General features: G+C 42.7%; 1 protein-coding gene across 1 annotated transcript; it reads left to right on the forward strand.

Moving 5' to 3' along the window:
- Positions 1-504: 504 nt before the first annotated feature.
- Positions 505-18,019, forward strand: LOC109753514 (uncharacterized). Its single transcript, XM_045227490.2, has 13 exons — positions 505-969; positions 1,464-1,580; positions 2,979-3,046; positions 3,241-3,340; positions 3,428-3,499; positions 9,780-9,839; positions 10,016-10,145; positions 10,221-10,411; positions 10,535-10,719; positions 10,956-11,083; positions 11,734-12,077; positions 16,296-16,530; positions 17,016-18,019. The coding sequence occupies exons 1-13, from the start codon at positions 703-705 to the stop codon at positions 17,753-17,755; spliced, it is 2,637 nt and encodes an 878-aa protein (XP_045083425.1). The 5' UTR covers positions 505-702; the 3' UTR covers positions 17,756-18,019.
- The last annotated feature ends 654 nt before the right edge of the window (positions 18,020-18,673 follow it).

The raw sequence follows: 18,673 nt of genomic DNA on the forward strand, positions 1-18,673 counted from the left end.
CCCGTCGCGGAAGAATTTAAAACTTCCTTTATTCAGCATCACCGTCACCGCCGCCAAAGGCAAGACGTCGAATGACCCACAATCCTAAGCTACTAGGGCCCTAACCTAAAGTTAAAACGACCGCACGCGCGGGATTCGGCGATCCCCCTCACCACTGACGACCAAGAGGTCGCCAACGAAGGGAAGCCGCCGGAAGGATCGGCTCCTTGGCGGCGGCTAGGGTTTCTGGCTGCTCGCGTAGGAGGAAAGCGATTCGGAAGCCAACCCAATACCTTTTCTAGTTTGTTTATCGCGTACAATATTATAGACATTGATTTTTTTATGAAAACTTGATCAAGCCTAAGAATATATTTTTCAGAAAAAATAACAATATTGTGTTCAAAAAAAAGAAAAAATAACAATATCTACAAAACTTGTATGCGTCACATTTTGATTTTTTAAATGAATTCTGAGAAAGTTAGTTAGTTTTCTTTTTATTTTTAGACCAAAATTAGTTTTCTTTTTGAACTACCCAAACTCTGCTGCTCGGGGCCGCTAGGGTTTTACGGCGTCCCATCCCTCCGTCCCGGAGCCGCCGCCTTCTTCGGTCTCTCCTTCCAACCGCGCGCTCCGCCTGCACTCCGTCCCTATTATCGTCCACCCCAAGTCCGGTCGAGCCGTCTTTCAGCCCGCCTCCAGTCACAGACCCCTCACTAATCAGCGATGGCCGGCGCCGTCGGCTTCCTCGCGGACGTGAACGACCACTGGCTTAAGCCACGTCTGCTCCGAGTGGTGGTTGGCGAGCGGATGCCGCAGCCGGGGAGCACCGTCCCTCCGGAGGAGCTTGCCTCCATCCTCGAGGCGGTGCGCACGCACGGCCTCCTCAACGAGGTCCTCCAGGACCCGTCGGACCAAAAGCTCGCCGAGGCGTGGCGCGCCACGGTCGACGCCTGGCTCGAGCGCGTCGGCGAGCTCGTGGAGAGCGACTCAGTATGTTGCCTTATGCCCCCCCCCCCCCCCCCCCCCCCGCCGGCACCGTACTTTGCTGATTTAGGCTAATTTGCTACTGTAAAAAAATCTCTCTATCATAATGCTGGACTTGTGTTGCACTTGTATATACTCCTACTAACCCAATGTGACAAGGTGTGCGGATTTGAGCTAGTTGTTGCTATACATCACTGAAACTTAGTTCTGTTATGTTTCCTCAGTGCTACTTGTCATTACTCTCTTTTAAAGTTATTTATCTAGTATGAATTATGCCATCTGGTGAGATAATTTTATTCTGGTATAAGTGTTATATTTTTGTTGTTCTGTTCTGCAGAAACTTTCATGCTCGAACAATATACAACATATTCTAACAATAAAATCTAAACATCTGCAACTGTTTTTCTGATAGCTTTAACAGTTGTTAAATCTTTGATGTAAAAGAAAATGTATCAGACATGCTTTACTAATATTGGCGTCCTCTGTTTATAAATCTTTAGCCATATAGTTGTTGGTTGGGAACTTGTTTTCTTGGCGTGACTTTCCAAGAGTGCAGCAGTGAGCGCTTTGCTGAATCATACTCTGATTGGTTTGAGAAGATTCTGAGGAACTTGCAGGTATTGCACATTGTTTGCCTCAGTTTTACGTGGAATTTTATGTTCTCGTTTTGTTTTTGTTCCGAGCAATTGTGTGCCCCCACCCCCTGGCCCCGACCCCATGTTTCATCACTGTTCTAATGTCTTGAGAATCCCATTATTAACTTCATAAAAAATGTGTTTAAGTTTGTTTGAATTTGTTGAGCTAATTAAATTCCAAGCAGATTATAGACAGGAAGGTAGTGATATCTGGACGTATAGAGATATTCCAGATGTGATCAACCTTTGCTGGAATTACACTTGATGTCATACTATTTGATTGACCTCCTTCATGGATAAGACAACTTCCATGAAATGTAGATATTTCAGATGTGATCAACCTTTGCTGGAATTACACTTGACGTCATACTATTTGATTGACCTCCTTCATGGATAAGACAACTTCCATGAAATGAAATATTTAGATATTCCAGATGTGATCAACCTTTGCTGGAATTACATTTGACGTCATACTAGTTGATTGACCTGCTTCATTGATAAGACAACTTCTATGAAATTAAATGTGATGTTGAGATTTTCTACACCTAGGAGAAAGCAGATGAAGAAGTCTGTCCTTGGCACTGATCTCTGTGGGAGCGATATCCGTGTAAATTTAGTGTCCCTTGGGTTAACTTAAGTCTGTTTGGCTTGACACCTTCTGGCTGCCTGTGTTTGTGGTTGTTCATAACTTTCTTTGTGGATATTGCTATTTTTCTTTATTTCTGGTTATATTGTGATTGTTTTGAGGTCACATCTAAACCGAAGAATGAAATGCCAGTCACCATTTTCTTTATATTTAAATTGTAGGTGTCCAGTCTATTATAAAACTGCATTTGTTCACTATATCACTTTTCTCTAAATTTATTATATATCTGATGCATGCTAAGCTACCACCGCAACCAATCAACCGGAAATTATATTATGTAACGCCATCCATTTGATGTAAATATGAACCTTTATTGGAAAATTATATCACAAATTGAACTTGCAGATTGCATTTGTTCTCATTATTTGACCTATTCTGTATATTTCACCCCCTCCGTCCCATAGTATAAGAGCGTTTTTGACACCAGTGTAGTACTTTTGATAGGTGTGTAGTAGTACTAGTTATCTTTATGGCTTCACTGAGCTCATTGGCGTGGTTTTATACACTAGCAAGTTTGAGTGATTGAGATTGAGCATGGCCTATTTCAACAAACCACATCTAAAAAAAAACCACCCTAGTGGAAGTTTTTATCGAAGATCTTAAATAATGCTCCCCAGGAGTTCATATAATCCATAGTCTTCACATCCCCAGAGAAAATTATCTTTCAAGTTCTCTCTTAATGAAACATTCTCATACATTATTATTTATCTGATATATCTTTTTTTTCCTCCTAGCAAGGACCGTCTAGCTTGCAACTTGTTACTGTGGTCTCTTGTACTTCCATGTCTGATCTATTTGCGAGGTATGTCATGAAAGCTATGTCCTTTTACTTGCTCAAGCTGTCAAGCACATAGTTGGATTGTAGGTACTTTGTAGTATTGTGAATGTGATTATTTGAAACTAAAGCTCGACAATATGTCCATATCCATTGCCCTTTCTTTTGTGTGCTACTCTGTTTTGTTCAGTTGAAAGCAACATAATTTGTTCTCTGATTAGATTGGCGAAATTTTTGAACTTAAAGAAAGAGGCATCATCCTTTGCTGGAAGAGTTGTTGAACCATTGCTGCTGCTTTTAAATGAAAATGGTCCAGTGGCAGTATGTTGTTTTCATCCACAGGCTTACTCTGTTTTATTCCAAGCATGCAAGAGTAAATATTTAATCTACTTCTGTCTATATTTGCAGGATGAAGCGATTGATTTGCTAAGGACAGTTATTAAATTGTATCCCTCATCTGTAAATCGACACTACAATAAAGTATGTTTACATTTATGTTGTAATTCATTTCTTATCGTGAATACATATATTCTTCCTCCAGTTTACAGAAAACTTGACGTTTTGGTTACGCGTCTAGCCAAAACTTATAAAACTTTGACTCTTATATCTCTTTAAAATATTTATGTTAGCTACCTGAAATATTTCTACGTGTACCTTTGTCTCGAGAAGTACTTCTATAACATCTAAATTTTACTGGGATTTAGAAATATACTAGCAAACATGCCCGTGCGTTGCAACGGGAGGAAAAAGTTAAATCACACGCCCCTACTCCGTCCCTAGTCTGCTCGATTGTGGAATCAAATTCTGCGGCCAACCACATGCGGGTGTGGCCGAGGGTTGGTCGGCTCAGTTTTATTATTTCTAGTGTTCGTTATACTGCCATGATTGAAAATGATTAAATCGGAAGTTTTTCCCTAAAAATTTAACAAAGTCATTTTACGAGCATATGCATCTGTTGAGGGAAACAATGTGCCTTCCTGACTTTTCATGTAAAAATATCACTAATCTATTCCATAATCCTGGTGAGGGCATATTAATTATTACTTCTCAAATAAATAAGGTGATGGATTTTTGGAGTTTATTTAGCACTGTGACCAAATTTAGTGTACCTGATTCTGCTCGAAACGGATAGGCAGCATATTATGCTCCCCAAGAATCAATTCATTTTTCTTTCACATAAAATAATAAAAAGAAATCACTTCAACTTTTCGCCTCTCGATATTAGGTTAGCATTATTGAACAACATCTGAACTCAATACTGAAACCACAAGGATATATTGCAAAGTTTTAGCCATGCACAACGCAATATGGGCTCATGGACTCCAGGTGTCAGTAGTAGTTGTGTAAGTGGAAGGCACATTACAATTAATCTAAATAAAAGAATAAGACATAGTATTCACTTTTATGTACATTAATCCGCATGCATTAGAAAGAAGAAATTAAGACCTAAGAAAAAAATCAGACTTTGTCATTCGAATTTACATGAGAATGATTAAAATTTTTAGTGCTGATTGAAAAAGCACAAAACACTCACTTACCATGTCTTGGAAAAATAACACACTTCACCCCTTTCTTTTTCTTGTCCACAGTCCATCTTCTCGCTGATCCATCTCTATCCTACCTCCTCGCCCGAGTTACACGACTGAAACCAAGTCAGTTTACTTGGCACCTGAAGTGTGTTTGCATTAACTTCTGAATATAAGTGAAAAGTTTCGACGGTTCAGCCGTTCAGCAATAGTTATATTTGAAAAAAGTGGCATGCACATGTAAAATTGTTTGCTTCCATTTACCTTGAACACTAAATTCCCAGGCTTTCAAAAACAAATGGAGATACATGGAATTTTTTAGGCGCTAACTCCAGTATATATAATACGAGTTTGAGTTAAACCTTAAGACCTGTGCATGAACCAAATAATACCACAATAGCTTCAAATCGGAATAGTAAATAACTACAAATTGTCCAGGTGTATGCAATCGATCATCAAATCTGCAAAGCAATATGACATCGTTCCCAAAACATCTGTTTCAGAGACTAAAACGGATCTAGGTGAAAATTACTGGCCTCGTCACGGTCATGGTTGCCGTCACCAAATTCCAGGAAAAGCTGGCTAGATATCGTCTTCCCATAGCCAACATTGAGTAAAATCATTGATGAAGAGATGCTGGTTAGGCAACAAATGTGACACCATCCGAATCAAATAAGGGCTTAAATTTCCATCATCCGCATATATGCAAGACTCTATACATGTATTCAATTGCCTCCAGGCCAGACGTTTTTGCATACTGGAAGTAGGGATATACTTGATATTCTATACATGTATTCGAGGAAAATGGTGAAGTTTTCGATATCCAAAAGCATCTCGAATGGAGACAGCTCGTCAAATCTGTAGGTGCGGCAAACAACCCTCCAACTGCAGCAAATTTCTGGTACTTAAATGATGTGACCAGAATAATAGATAGCATAGTTAAAAATAAAATCCCCCAAAAAATTACATCTTCTATAAAAGTGGATATTAATATCGTGGTGCACATTCAGAAAGGGCAAAATTTAAAATTTAAAACAATACACAGTTGAGTACTCACCATCCCGTTTGTCATCCAGCATGTGCTGCATATTTACTTACATAAACAGAGCTGCTCAAACGTGCCCACACAGCAGCAGCAGTCGTAGGCTAGACATAAACTCCATTCTCTTATGATAATATATGACTGTTCCGTCGAGCCGCATGATATACAACTATGTTCTTAGCTATTTCATGGAAGTGATTAATTTCGACATAAGCATTATGTTCATCAGTTCATGAATATCTAGTTCTGTTCTCAACCAAGACTCTGGTAGCCAGTAGGGCATTCTACTAAATCCTGATCACACAACTAATGTCCAAGAGCAATTAGGAACAACCAGACCACAGAAGCATATAACTGTGTAAGCATAGACACCAGAGATGGAGCATTTTTCAAAAGTAACTCATTAGGCTTCAAATGTTTGTGTGAGGAGTAAATGATGTCACAGATGAACGTAAGGAAATATCATAGTCAGATGTTCAAAGAAGACGAACAAATTAAAATCATGTAACTAAAGACATAGAAGAATCTTCTTATAAATAAATCAGGCAACCGATCTTTTGTCCGATATTCAAAGAGCTAAGTTTGAATGACTCTTCTATATTATACGATGCTCTGGGCCAACAGATAAATAAGAGCCAAAAAGAGAGTATTATTAAAATTGCATGCATGCCTTATATATACCGTGGGTTATTCTTGAGAAAAATCATGGCTCATGCCTCATGACATTTAGAAGAAAATTTTGGATAACATGTAGGTGCTAGCAGCCTAGCACTTTGCAGAAGGTACAACCTTACAGGTTCACTCAAGCAAAATTATAAGTGTGTAAACAGGCTTGACAATACAACACAATAGCCTTCCTTGTGTAAGCGTGGTTCTCATCCCATGGCAATGGTGGAGAACATGTTTGATAGTTAAGGCCAACATGAATTTAGAAAATCAAGTAAAATATCTATGAGTTCCTTTTTCTTGTGATGACAAGTATCTATGCATTCCTTTACATACTATCAGAAAAGGCATCGTTTAAATTTTCAAGGATATGACATTAAGATGCTTATTGGTCTCTGGAAAATCCTCCATAGGGTCACACACATGACCTCTGGGTAGAGACGAAGGATTGACCAGTGGAGCACACCTTGCTCATCCAACTCGGCTTCTCCAGTCAGTTCATGCTGCTTTCCCAAATCTCGGCCTTCTCTTCTCTATAGCAGCTGAGAGATTCTAACTACATCTAGCCCAGTCAATGACATACATCAGACATTTTTTTTAAAGGAAAATAGATACCCCAAATCACAAAGAACATTGCCTATGCCGCGGATAGGGCATTTGCATGAGCCAGCGCTGCACGGGACTGCAACGACTGCACCTTCATCCCGGCACCACTGCACCGGCGCCACGCCATTCCGAATCTGGTCAACTGGGAATATTTCTGCTAAACTTTAAACCCTTAGGTCATCAGTCAGGCAATGAGAAACTGATAATACATACAACCAGTTTACTGGGTAACATGAACTTCAACAATAGTAGCAGGATATTTGCAGCAGGTACTCATGTGATAGGCCAAAGGTATCGAGCAATAGCGAGAAACTGATAATACATACAACCAGTTTACTGGATAACATGAACTTCAACAATAGTAGCAGGATATTTGCAGCAGGTACTACGTGATAGGCCAAAGGAAACATCAAGCAATAGCTTCCAGCATTAACATCTATAGAGCACAGGGGCAAATTAGAAACGTTATCTCTTCTATATCAGCCCAAATTAAAAACTAACTGCAAGATAGCTCTACCATATCAAGTTCAGTTGACGGAAGCTCTCTTTAGGAAAGCATCAGTTGAGCCTTTGTTTGTTCTCTAGCTTGTCTTGTGTACCAAGAGCAGGCCCTTCCTCCCTTGGTGCACTTGAAATTCCTGCACAGAGAATAGAAACCATCAGTGGGTAAAACCTCAACCTACTCCTAGCTAGTAAACGTGACAGAAAGAAAAGGCGGCTACCTTGCTGTAGCCATTTGATGAAGTTGTGCATAACTCCTTCTGGATTACTCCTATGAATCTCCCTAGAATGAAGAAGCGGCGCCAAAGTGCACACCCGCCAACAAAGCCTGACCAGTACCTCTGATGTAGATTTCTAAGCACACCACCTGCATTGATTAAGGACCAAGCAGAAACTTACTACCTCGGCCACAGTTCATGTGTGTGGTGGACAGAGAATCATAGCAGTCATATAAGATACCTGCTCCAGTTGCAGCAGGGGCCCTGAAAGCAGGAACTGAAGGCGCCGCCACCGACGCAGCTACAAGATTCTTTGCAGCCTGTGACACATAAAAATTAACCCGGTCGAATACTGTAATTGTATTCAACAACGGCAACAGCAACGGCAATCGCATCCCCTAATTTAAGTGGCTCAGAATTTAATCAGTAGCACAAGCCAAAAATTAAAGGGGCATCGATCTAAAACGCAGGCAGCAGACAGTGCCTTGCAGTTGCAGTTTCAGCATCAATAAGCATCAAGTAATAAATGTAAAAAATAAACCTTTGTGTTCCTTTCGAAAGAAATAACCCTCCTAAACCCAGTGAACAAAGCGAAATCATCATATCATAGAGTAAAAGCAACGCAAGCAAATTAAAAAAGACCCCCTGGTTTTCTCTAGCTTGTCTTGGGTACCAATCAGCGAAGCAAACCTATGTTTTATAAATGTGTCACTTCTAAACCTCTGAACATGAATCATCTAACAACCAAAAGAGTGATGAAACTCGTCAGCCCTAACTACAGATGTGGAAGCTAATCTGACTCCTAAAAGCTCCCGCAACCTACAAACAGTAGCAACACAGAATGTCCAAGAACATCCTCATGTGCGACGGCGAAGACATCCATCATCGTGCGGGCTGACGGGTGACGGCCGGAGCTAGAGGAAGTGATGGGAGCGAAGGGAATTGGCTAGCCGGCCGGTCGCCAAACGGGTCGATGAGATGGCTCCATCTGCTGCTCCCGCGCTTCCGCCAGATCCACCCCTTCCCTCATGTTTCCCGAGCTGATCCTCCTCGTCCGATGGCTCCACATCTGCTGCTACCCTGCCTCCATCGATGGCTCCACTTTGATCCAAATCAGAGAAGGACGACTGCAGGAGGTTGGAGATCGAGGAGGCTGATTGGGGACGGATGGGGAAGGGATGGAGAACAGGGCGGTGATTGGACGGAGAGGACGGCCGGCTGAGCGTGACGGTGGCGGATGGCCGGAGAGGCCGGCGCGCGTGGCGGCGGCGGCGGTGCCGTACCTGTGCGCATCATGGAGAGCCCGTGATCGTGTTTTTTTTTCCGCAAATCTGCTCGCTTGTGCGTTTTTATGACTGCGGGTTGATTACTCAGAACTACATGGGGTTTTCTGCAAAAACGAAACGTTTTCTCTGTTCAGCACTTAAAAAGGGACTGTGGGTTGAATAAGCAGAACCACAGGGACGTTTTTGCAAAAAGGCCGCGACGGTGAGCGGGCGGGCAGAAGCGATAGCCGCTTTATTATTAGGGAAAGATTTTAATAGAAATTAGTGGTCAAAGCTATGTTTTGGAGACCATGTCCATATCCATATCGAAAAGCTTATTGTGAACTGGAGGGGGAGTAGTTTTCTGAGTCTAAAAGGGAGATAAGTTAATCCTTGAGAATAGCTTCGAAGGAAAAGGTTTGGTTAGGTGTTTTAATAAATAAAATTTTGTAAAAGTTGGTTTCTGGGTGATGTAGGATCATAGAGTTGAAAGTTTGGAATATCTATTTTTTGTTACTGAATCGGAACATCTTTATTGATGATCTACATGAGCTACTATCAATATGTCTAATTGTGATTTAAATGTAGGTGCGTGGGACTCAAGAGTTCTTTATGTAACATGTTCCTTTTAGATTTATTTGTCATGTGTCACTTATTTATCATTTTTTAAAATTAGTTTCTACTCCCTCCGTTCCTAAATATAAGTCTTTTTAGAGATTTCAATATGGATTACATACGGAGCAAAATGAGTAAATCTACACTCTAAAATACGTCTATATACATCCGTATGTAGTTCATACTGAAATCTCTAAAAAGACTTATATTTAGGAACGGAGGGAGTAGTACATAGCTCTGAAACTACAGCAAATGTACAACTCCCTACTATTTTACTGGCTGTTATATTATGTCATATTGTGCTTAATTTACACAATTCAGGTTGAATCCACCATTGCAGCAAAGATTATGAGTACAGAAGTCAATGTAAAATTATCAAAGGTGAGCACTGTATGCTTCATGCCTTATCTTCGAATTAATCTTTTCGGGATGCTGTGAAAAGTAACATTTGTGTGTTTTATTCTCCATTTTGATGTTCTTTCTTCTGTCGCTCATTGCCATGAAATGTCTCATTGTGTTGACCAACCTCTGTTTTTTTGCATCTTCCAATCCTTCAGAAATTCGCGAGAGTCTTAGCAATGCTACCTTCTGTCCGAGTATCTGAGGGCACTTGGTCATTGATGATTCAGAAAGTACTGATTGGTATAAACAATCTTCTGAACGATGCTTTTGTTGGGCTGGAAGAAGGTAATGTTTGTCATGAGCTATTTTTATTTTCGGTTGTACCATTTTAGATTGGCTTTGAACAACTTATCTTTGCAGAAAAGAAAGGGCGTGAGATTATGATGCTTCTAGTTCCACCTGGTAATGATCCTCCACCAGTGTTGGGAGATCAAGTAAAGTTGGGAGGCAATCTGCATGTGACAAAGAAATTTGGTGTCTTCACTGTTCCTACCATTTCAGCCCTTGCCCATTGCTGCTGCATGATGCTGACTAGTTATTACCCGGTTCAGGTTTGTCCAAAGCCTCATCTCTTGGTACATTATCATTACTTATTACCTAATGGCGCTGATAAGCTACCATTAAACATTACATTGCTCTAAACCATATTGTTTTACCTGTCATTGTCAAAAAAGGTCACCGTTCCTGGCCGTGCTTTGATAGCTCTGTCACGGAGAGTGCTCTTAGTTGATGGATCATTGCGCAACAAGTTGTTTCCTTCAACTACTTCCTTGCACCAAGAGCTTATTTGTTTTGAGCTTCCATCATTGCATTCATCTTTCTTGGATTTGCTCCATGCAACTATTAAAGGAATGCGAAGGTACCATGTGTATTGCCTCTTATCACTATTATCTAAAACACATCTCAATGTATATTTTCCACAAGTTTTAAGCTTGCATCAAATACAGCAACATAGACACAAGTGTTTGATAATAATACTTGAATTTGAAGTAGCTTCGGAAACTGGATTTATTATAGAAGTTTTTCTAATATTATTCTGGATCTGAATCTGTACTGGAAAAGAAATATCTAAATTATCTACTTGTCATATTGCAGCCAACTTTTACCGCATGCTGCTAATATTGTACGGCTGGTAACTGATTACTTCAAAATCGCGAAGTTACCTACTACGAGGACAAAAGTTTACAGCATTGTTCAGCTGTTGCTGACCTCCATGGGTGTTGGTAGGTGATTCCTTTTGTTTGTTTGTTTGTATGCTCACAGTTGCATGATTTTATATTTTAAGATAAGTTTTTACAGCGAGTTGTTTTGTCATAATTATGTTCAATCATACCTCAGGCTTGAAATGAATATGGGGACTGCCTGTTTACAGAGTCGGTAACAATTTAACAATGATTCCGCTTATTTTAGAGTGGAGATAGAACACTAATTTTTGCCTTTTTTTTCCTGTTGCCACTGCGGAGTATTAAGTTTGAAATGCATCATCCTTCAAATACTTTATCTGTGGCATGTTCTGTTTGCACATGCGGGAAAACTATCATTGGTTTGGGGGATATAGTTTTTCTGTTCAGACAAACTTTTATCAATGATGCTCTCTCAGAACTCAAATTTAACAACAGGCTAGATCTTTGAGGTATGACCATGCTGCATCCAGGGGCGTATGGTCTAAACATATTCCTCCATGTCTTCAAACATGGAATCCTTAACTTAACATTCACATTCCCTGCACTGGTCTGTCTGGTGTTTTTCTCTGTTGATTGACTGTCATACTTTGAGTTGCGTCCATACAAATGTTTGGTACATAGCCTTGTTCGTCTTTTAGTCGATTGCGAGTCACACCCATGGCTGAATAAATGATGTCTTTTGTTACCAGGAATGTCTCTCCATTTGTTAGAGGTAATAGTCAGCAATGCAGTTGGTGATCTGGATGATAATTGTGTAAAAGAAATGACTCTATTCAGCACAAATCCATCAAAAGGGACTAGTGAATCTTTGTCAAAAAGTTACTCCAAGAAGAGGAAGCAAGAACCACAAATACAAAATTCACATGCCTCGGGTTTGGAGAAAGCAGCAATCAGCCCAAAGAAAATGAAAACCTCTTCCATGCCAACTTCATCGAAGGGAATGACCCCAGAAACTCCAGGAGATGTTAGAATGTTCACACCACTCTGTGTTAAAATAGCTGCACTAGAAACCTTGGAAATTCTTCTGAATGTGGTATGCCTAAAATTTATCTTCCTTTTCTCACATGCCTATTATTTGGATTTTTTCTTATTACTTCCCTTGTTATACTTGTTAGTAGAAAGAGCATAGGTAACTCTGATTTGGGACTCAATTTCTGGTCTGTTATGAATGTAGCTGGCTAGGCTTTACCCCTTGTTTATAGCTGAAAGGAACTACTACAGAACCACCTCATTGGCTTTCTTACAGCCTAAGACTTCTTGACTTGACACACTGACTTTTAGCCTAAGACACAGACTTGACTCACTAGCTTACTACCTAAGGAAAATACTTGACTCATGGACTGACTGCAGCACCATCCCAAACGCGTAGCACGCAGTTCATGGAATTTCACCCACCCTAGTCCTTACGTTAGAATGTCAGTGAGTTGGTCTGTGGTGTTGATGTAGTTGGCTCTGACACTCCCATCCTCCAAGCAGTCCCTGATGAAATGGTACTGTAGATCGATATGTTTGCGGCGTTTGTGGAGGTCCGGGTTTGGCCAGCGCTAAGGCAGACTTGCTGTCCACCATTAGCTCGACTGCCTCAGCTTCTCTCCCATGGAGTTCATCAAGCAGCCGAGCCAGCCAAAGTCCTTGTGTTGCAGCAGATGTGGCAGCCACATACTCTGCCTCAGGCAGGACAGAGCCACCACTCGCTGCTTGAGAGACTGCCAGCTCACCAAGCTGTTACTGAGGAAGAACATCATGCCACTCGTGCTCTTCCTGGTGTCGATGTCGCCGGCAAGGTCACTGTCAATATAGCCAATCAGCCGTGTCTTTCCAGTCTTCCACCTGTAGCGTAGGCCGTAGTAGCTGGTGCCAGCGATATAGTGAAGGATGCGCTTCACTGCCATCATGTGCTCTTGTAGGTTGCTCCATGAAGCGACTCACAAAGTCGATGGCGAATGGCAGATCGGCCTTGTGCTCTTGTGGGCTGCCAACGATCCTTTGATACTCTGTGGCATCCACCTTTTTCGCTGTGCTCTCACGGCTCAGTTTGAGTTGCCCCTCCATCGGAGTATGAGCTGGGTTGCAGCCTTCCATTCCTCCAAGCTGAATGCGCGAGGCATAGTGTGCCTAACATAGTCTGATGCCATAGCCATCTTGCTGGACTTTGATTCTGAGATAGAATGACAGCAGTCCAAGGTCACTCATCTGGAATTTTGCTTCCAGCTCGTCCTTGAAGCTCTCCACTGCTCCCTTAGATGAACCAGTGATGATTGTTAAGCTTCATGCACTAGCCAACGCAACCAAAAGTTTGAACTGATGGAAAGGGCTAGGCAATCCACATATACACTTCAACACCCCCTCTCACGTGTGACGCGGAAAGTCAACACGTGAACAAACTCAGAGGTATGGCTCAAGAGGCCTATACGTGGACAAAAGGGGGCAGCAGTAATTTTTGAATAAATTGTCAAAGCTAGGACTTGAACTCAAGACCTTAGACTCTGATACCATGTTAAGCTTCATGCACTAGCCAACGCAACCAAAAGTTCGAACTGATGGAAAGGGCTAGGCAATCCACATATACACTTCAACAATGATCAAATCATCCACATAGACTCCAATGAGCACGATTTCATCACCGGTGACGCTCCGGTGGATCGCGTGCTTGCGCCCACTATTTTTGAAGCCAATTTCCTTGAGCGTGCAGTAAAGCTTCGCGTTCCATGCTCGTGGCGCCTGCCTAAGGCCATAGAGGGCCTTGCGCAGCAGCATGACTTTTCCTTCTTCTCCGGTGATGATGAACTGAGCGGCTGCTTCACATAGACCTTCAGTTCTCCATTATGGAAGGCTGATTTTACGTCCATGTGGTGGATGGGTCACCCCTCCTGGGCAGCCAAAGCAAGCAGCAGACGGATGGATTCCATGTGAGCCACAGGCTCAAAGACTTCATCAAAGTCAATGCCGGCTTGCTGCACGAAGCCGCGTGCGACCAGCTGTGCTTTGTGCTTGATCACCTTACCAGTTACATTTTTCTTCAATTTGTAGACCCATTTGAGGCCTACTGGTCGATGCCCATGTGGTAGATTGACGAGCTCCCGTGTCCTGTTCTGCTCCACTGCATCCATTTCCTTGCGCATGGCTGCTTGTCATGCCTTGTCTCTCTCAACTTCTGCAAATTAGCACGGCTCCCCCGTGCTCGATGAGTGCAGCTTGGCATCGAGGTTGCGTGGCGCAAGTCCAGGCAGTGGTTCTCTAATCAGATTCTAGACCATGCGATAGCGAACTGGTGTGTCGCGGTGAGCAGCATCGAGTCGATCATCATCATGTGCTGTTGTTGTGATAAATTCTGGAGTTGCTGGAGCTGATACAGGTGATGGTGGTGTGGCAGGTGAAGTACCCCGAGTCACATGTCCTGTTGACACAGGCTCAGCTCGCCCTGAGCTGGACGCATAGCTGGGCGCCTTCGCTGCGTGAAGGTAGATGTACTGGATATCGAAGTTGCTGCCTGAGCGTGCGCTGTCGTCCGCTCCCCAATACCAGCCACGTTCTTCATCGAAGATGACATAGTGGGCAATGCGGATGCGTCTTGTCACAGGGTCCAGCAGCCAGTACGCCTCACACTTTCCTCATAGCCGATGAACACAGCAGGAGAGCTGCGGTCGTTGAGCTTACTCAGGTTACCTTGTTAACATACGCCAAGCACCCAAAGGTGCGAAGGTTGTAGACAGCCGGCTTTTGGTCTTGCCACGCCTCGCAAGGTGTCTTTCCAGCAAGGGATTTAGTGGGAGCACGGTTGAGCAGGAAGACAGCAGTGCTCACAGCCTCCCCCGAAAATTCAGTTGGCGTGCTCCTCTGTTTCAGCAGAGCATGCACCATTGCCACCACCGTTTAGTTTCGCCGCTTGACGATGCCATTTTGCTGCGGGGCGTAAGCTGCAGAGAAGTGGTGCTCGATGCCTTCATCAGCATTAAGCGGCGAACCTGGTCGAGATAAACTCGCCGCCGTTGTCCGTGTGGAACACGCCCAGTTTGCGTCCGCATTGAACTTCTGCTGCTGCCTGAATTCTTTTGATGACATCAGGTGTGCTGCTCTTGCCAGCCAGGAGCATCACCCACATGTAGCGAGTGGCGTCGACCACAAGCAGCAAGAAGTAGCGCTGTCCTCCAGGTGTCGCCGGTGAAACAGGACCACAGAGGTTGCCCTGAACGAGCTCAAGTAGCTGCTGCGCGCGGTACCTTGCTTGCCGATGAATTGTGCCACGTGACGATGCTTGGTGATGATACGTGTCGCAGAGCTGCTCCATGTGACCCGGCCATGGCAGCCCTCCAATGCGTCGAAATTGAGATGCCCATACCTCATGCCACCGCAAGCCATGTCGTCGTGGCGGGCAGAGAGACATATTGGCCGGATCACCTGAAGATGTAGGAGGTAAAGGCGATTCCGGCCACGTCTAACCCGAATAAGGAGTCAACCTTGCTGATCCCAGATTCGAAGCACACGTCTTGTGATCAGCCCACATGCACTCTCATCTAGCTGACAAATGCTGATGATCGAGTTCTTAAGCCGTGGGATGTAGTGGACACCGCTGAGGGCCTTGTGTTCGCTGTTCTTGCCAATGAATATGATTGTGCCCATGCCGCAGATTTTGACGATGGAGCCATCACTAAAGGACGGTACCGATGATCGTGTGGTCGAGCTCGGCGAAGGCATTGCCGTGGCCTGTCATATGATTGGTGGCACCGGTATCGAGATACCATCCTTTGACCCACTTATCATTGTCACGCAGAGTGTGGTTGCTAAAGCAATTCCTTTTTTTCATCATATATATAGAGTTGGGGAATAAATTGAAATTTATATAGTTTTATTCATATATCAATAAAATATAGGGTTTAGAAGTAATTTTCTTGATTGCTCCCACCCGCTCATCGTTGTCACGCAGAGTGGTTGCTGAAGCAATTCCTTTTTTTTAATCATATATATAGAGTTGGGTAATAACTTGAAATTTATATAATTTGATTCATATGACAATAAAATAGAGGGTTTAGAGGTAATTTTCTTGATTGCCATGCTGAAGATGTAGAGTCCCTTTGGAATGGGGATAGCTTTTATCATGAAATAATGACACTATGCACTACAATATCATTTAGTCATTTGCAATGTTATCTAATTGTCACAATGGTGCTTGGGTCTCAATTGTCTGTGGTTACATTGTCTGATGTATAATTGCAACAATCAGATGTAATGTACATTTTATTGCCTTTCTCAGGGGGGTTCATTGAGGACAGATCACTGGAGGGCAAAAGTGGACTTGCTCCTAATTAACATAGCTACAAGTGCTTGCGACTCAGGAGCAGGGTATGAGCCATCAACAACCAAAGTCGGGGAGACAAGCATATCACACTTTCGACTTGCTTCATATAAGGCATTGCTGGCATCTTTTCTTTCATCTCCTCATGCCCGGCCACTTTATTTAGCCCAAGGAACTGAACTCTTCAGAAAAGGTAAAATCTCATGTCTATCATTTACTCCCTCTGTCCCATAATATAGGACGTTTTTGCAAGCTAATATAGCTTGCAAAAACATCCTATATTATGGGACAGAGGGAGTACTTTTCTGCAGATGGAATAATTAATTTTGTGTCTCGTAATTAATAGATGGTTAATTGAAAGGAAAAAGGGAGAGTTTTGCTTGAACTATCTCTGGATATATACAACAAAAGCAGGCCTTGTACTACTAGCTCTATGACATGGTGCAATCTGCAGCTAGAACAAAAGATAAAATATACTTGGTACATTCATACACATGATTCATGCCTGTCCACGTGAGCGCATGAGCTTGATTTGCCTTTTGGCCTGTCGATTTGGTATATGGAAGGAGTTAGCAGTTGGCTAGGGTGTCTCCATATTTTCATGAAAGTAATAGTGTTGGCTAGGGGGGGGTTCAGATATCCTTTAAAGTAACAACTATCATCTCTTGTTTATTACAGGGAAGCTAGAGATAGGCACTACGCTTGCAGAGTTTTGTTCGCATGCTTTGCTGGCTTTGGATGTTCTTACACACCCTCGAGCCCTTTCTCTAGAAAAGGCAGGTCCTTTAGTTCCTGGACTCAACCGCAGTGAACCAGAAAAGGCAATTTTTGGTACTGGCACATTTAACTTTTCACCATCCGAAGGGCAGCGCCAGGTTATTGCGGATGAAGATACTTATGATGATTGGTTGCCATCCATCAAGGATAATGAACCGACAGAAAAGTCCACTCTTGTAAAAGAAGTTCCGCAAATTGGTTCACATACAATTGCTGAGGCAGTAGAAGATGTTCCTGCATGCAACAGGAGTGATGCCATTATGGTGGTTGCGACCACAGAAAAAACCTCCGAGCCAGTGACAGTGGATAATCCTTCTAGCTCCAATGCTGTTTCAAATCCAATCTACTCAAGGCCACCTGAAACACAGAAAGCCGCAGCTACCCCCTTTCGAGAGGAAAAGCGTGCTGATCATGTTGATTCTCTTCTTCAGAATAAAAGCTCAGCTGCGGTCAACCTACCATTCCGCAATCTGGCAACCTCAGGTGAAAAACCATCTGACCCAGGTGTTGCTGCTCTGAGCAGCTATAAAGATGTCTCTTCGACCCGCTTCATTCAGCCCATCAAGGCAGACTTGTCTGATACAGAGTCAGGAGACTCGATGCCAGAAATACAAGATGGCGACCCGGATTCTGACTATTGAGCTTCCTTCAATCAAGGATAAACATATACCCTTGCCTTTTTTCGTCCATCTTTATCAGCATATCCCTGGGGTCGAGCCATTTTTGCTATATATATGGCTCTGTTTATCTAGGAATGACCATCGGCTTAACGTTCGTGTATCCTGTTGCTTTCCGTACCTCTGACACTTGCATGGTTTGCCAGCGCCTTTGTGCCCAGTGCAAGGAAGATGTGGCAGCTCTGTAGAAAAATTATACGAGGATTAGTTATTTCTTTTTTTTGAGAACCTGAAGAAGAGGGACAAGTTGACAAACGTTAACCATGAATTCCAAGCCAAAAATCAGTGGTGATACAAACCAGCTGTTCAAGCAGAACAATAATATAAAACGCCAATGGTTAACTGTATAATACTTGCTGAGTTGGGTAGAACTAATTAAGCTAGACTCCGTTCACTAAAGCCTCAGTACAAGCACTTGTTTTTGACATCAGATCTTGCTATAAGGTAACCATTGTTAATTAACTTCAGATCATCGTAGAAGCAACGAAAAGAAACATGGTATCAAAAGGTATTCTGTGCTGCCAAGTTCTGTATCCTTAGACGGCAGCATGAAAGAAACGCCATCCAGTTTATATCGCCATAGACGAGGGCAAATTTGTTGGGCCAATTGGTCATTTGCCGCCTTTGCTCTGCCTCGGTCAAAATGACCCATCTTATATTGCAATTGATTGTATACCCATCTTTGATATGTCGCTTGTAAGACGCCCCATGTTAAAAATAACCCGCTCTCTTTAGTTGACTACAACAATTGCAGATAGGAGAGACGTCACTGCCTCGACCAAGATCTCCACAGCTCGTCTGTACGCACGTGCGCAGCCTGCTTCGTTTCCCGGCTCCGACTGCTACTCCACCGTTTTTTTTAATATAAAGATTTTATAACTT

This window comes from Aegilops tauschii, chromosome 4, assembly GCF_002575655.3.
Source record: "Aegilops tauschii subsp. strangulata cultivar AL8/78 chromosome 4, Aet v6.0, whole genome shotgun sequence".
In the NCBI taxonomy this organism is placed as follows: domain Eukaryota; kingdom Viridiplantae; phylum Streptophyta; class Magnoliopsida; order Poales; family Poaceae; genus Aegilops; species Aegilops tauschii.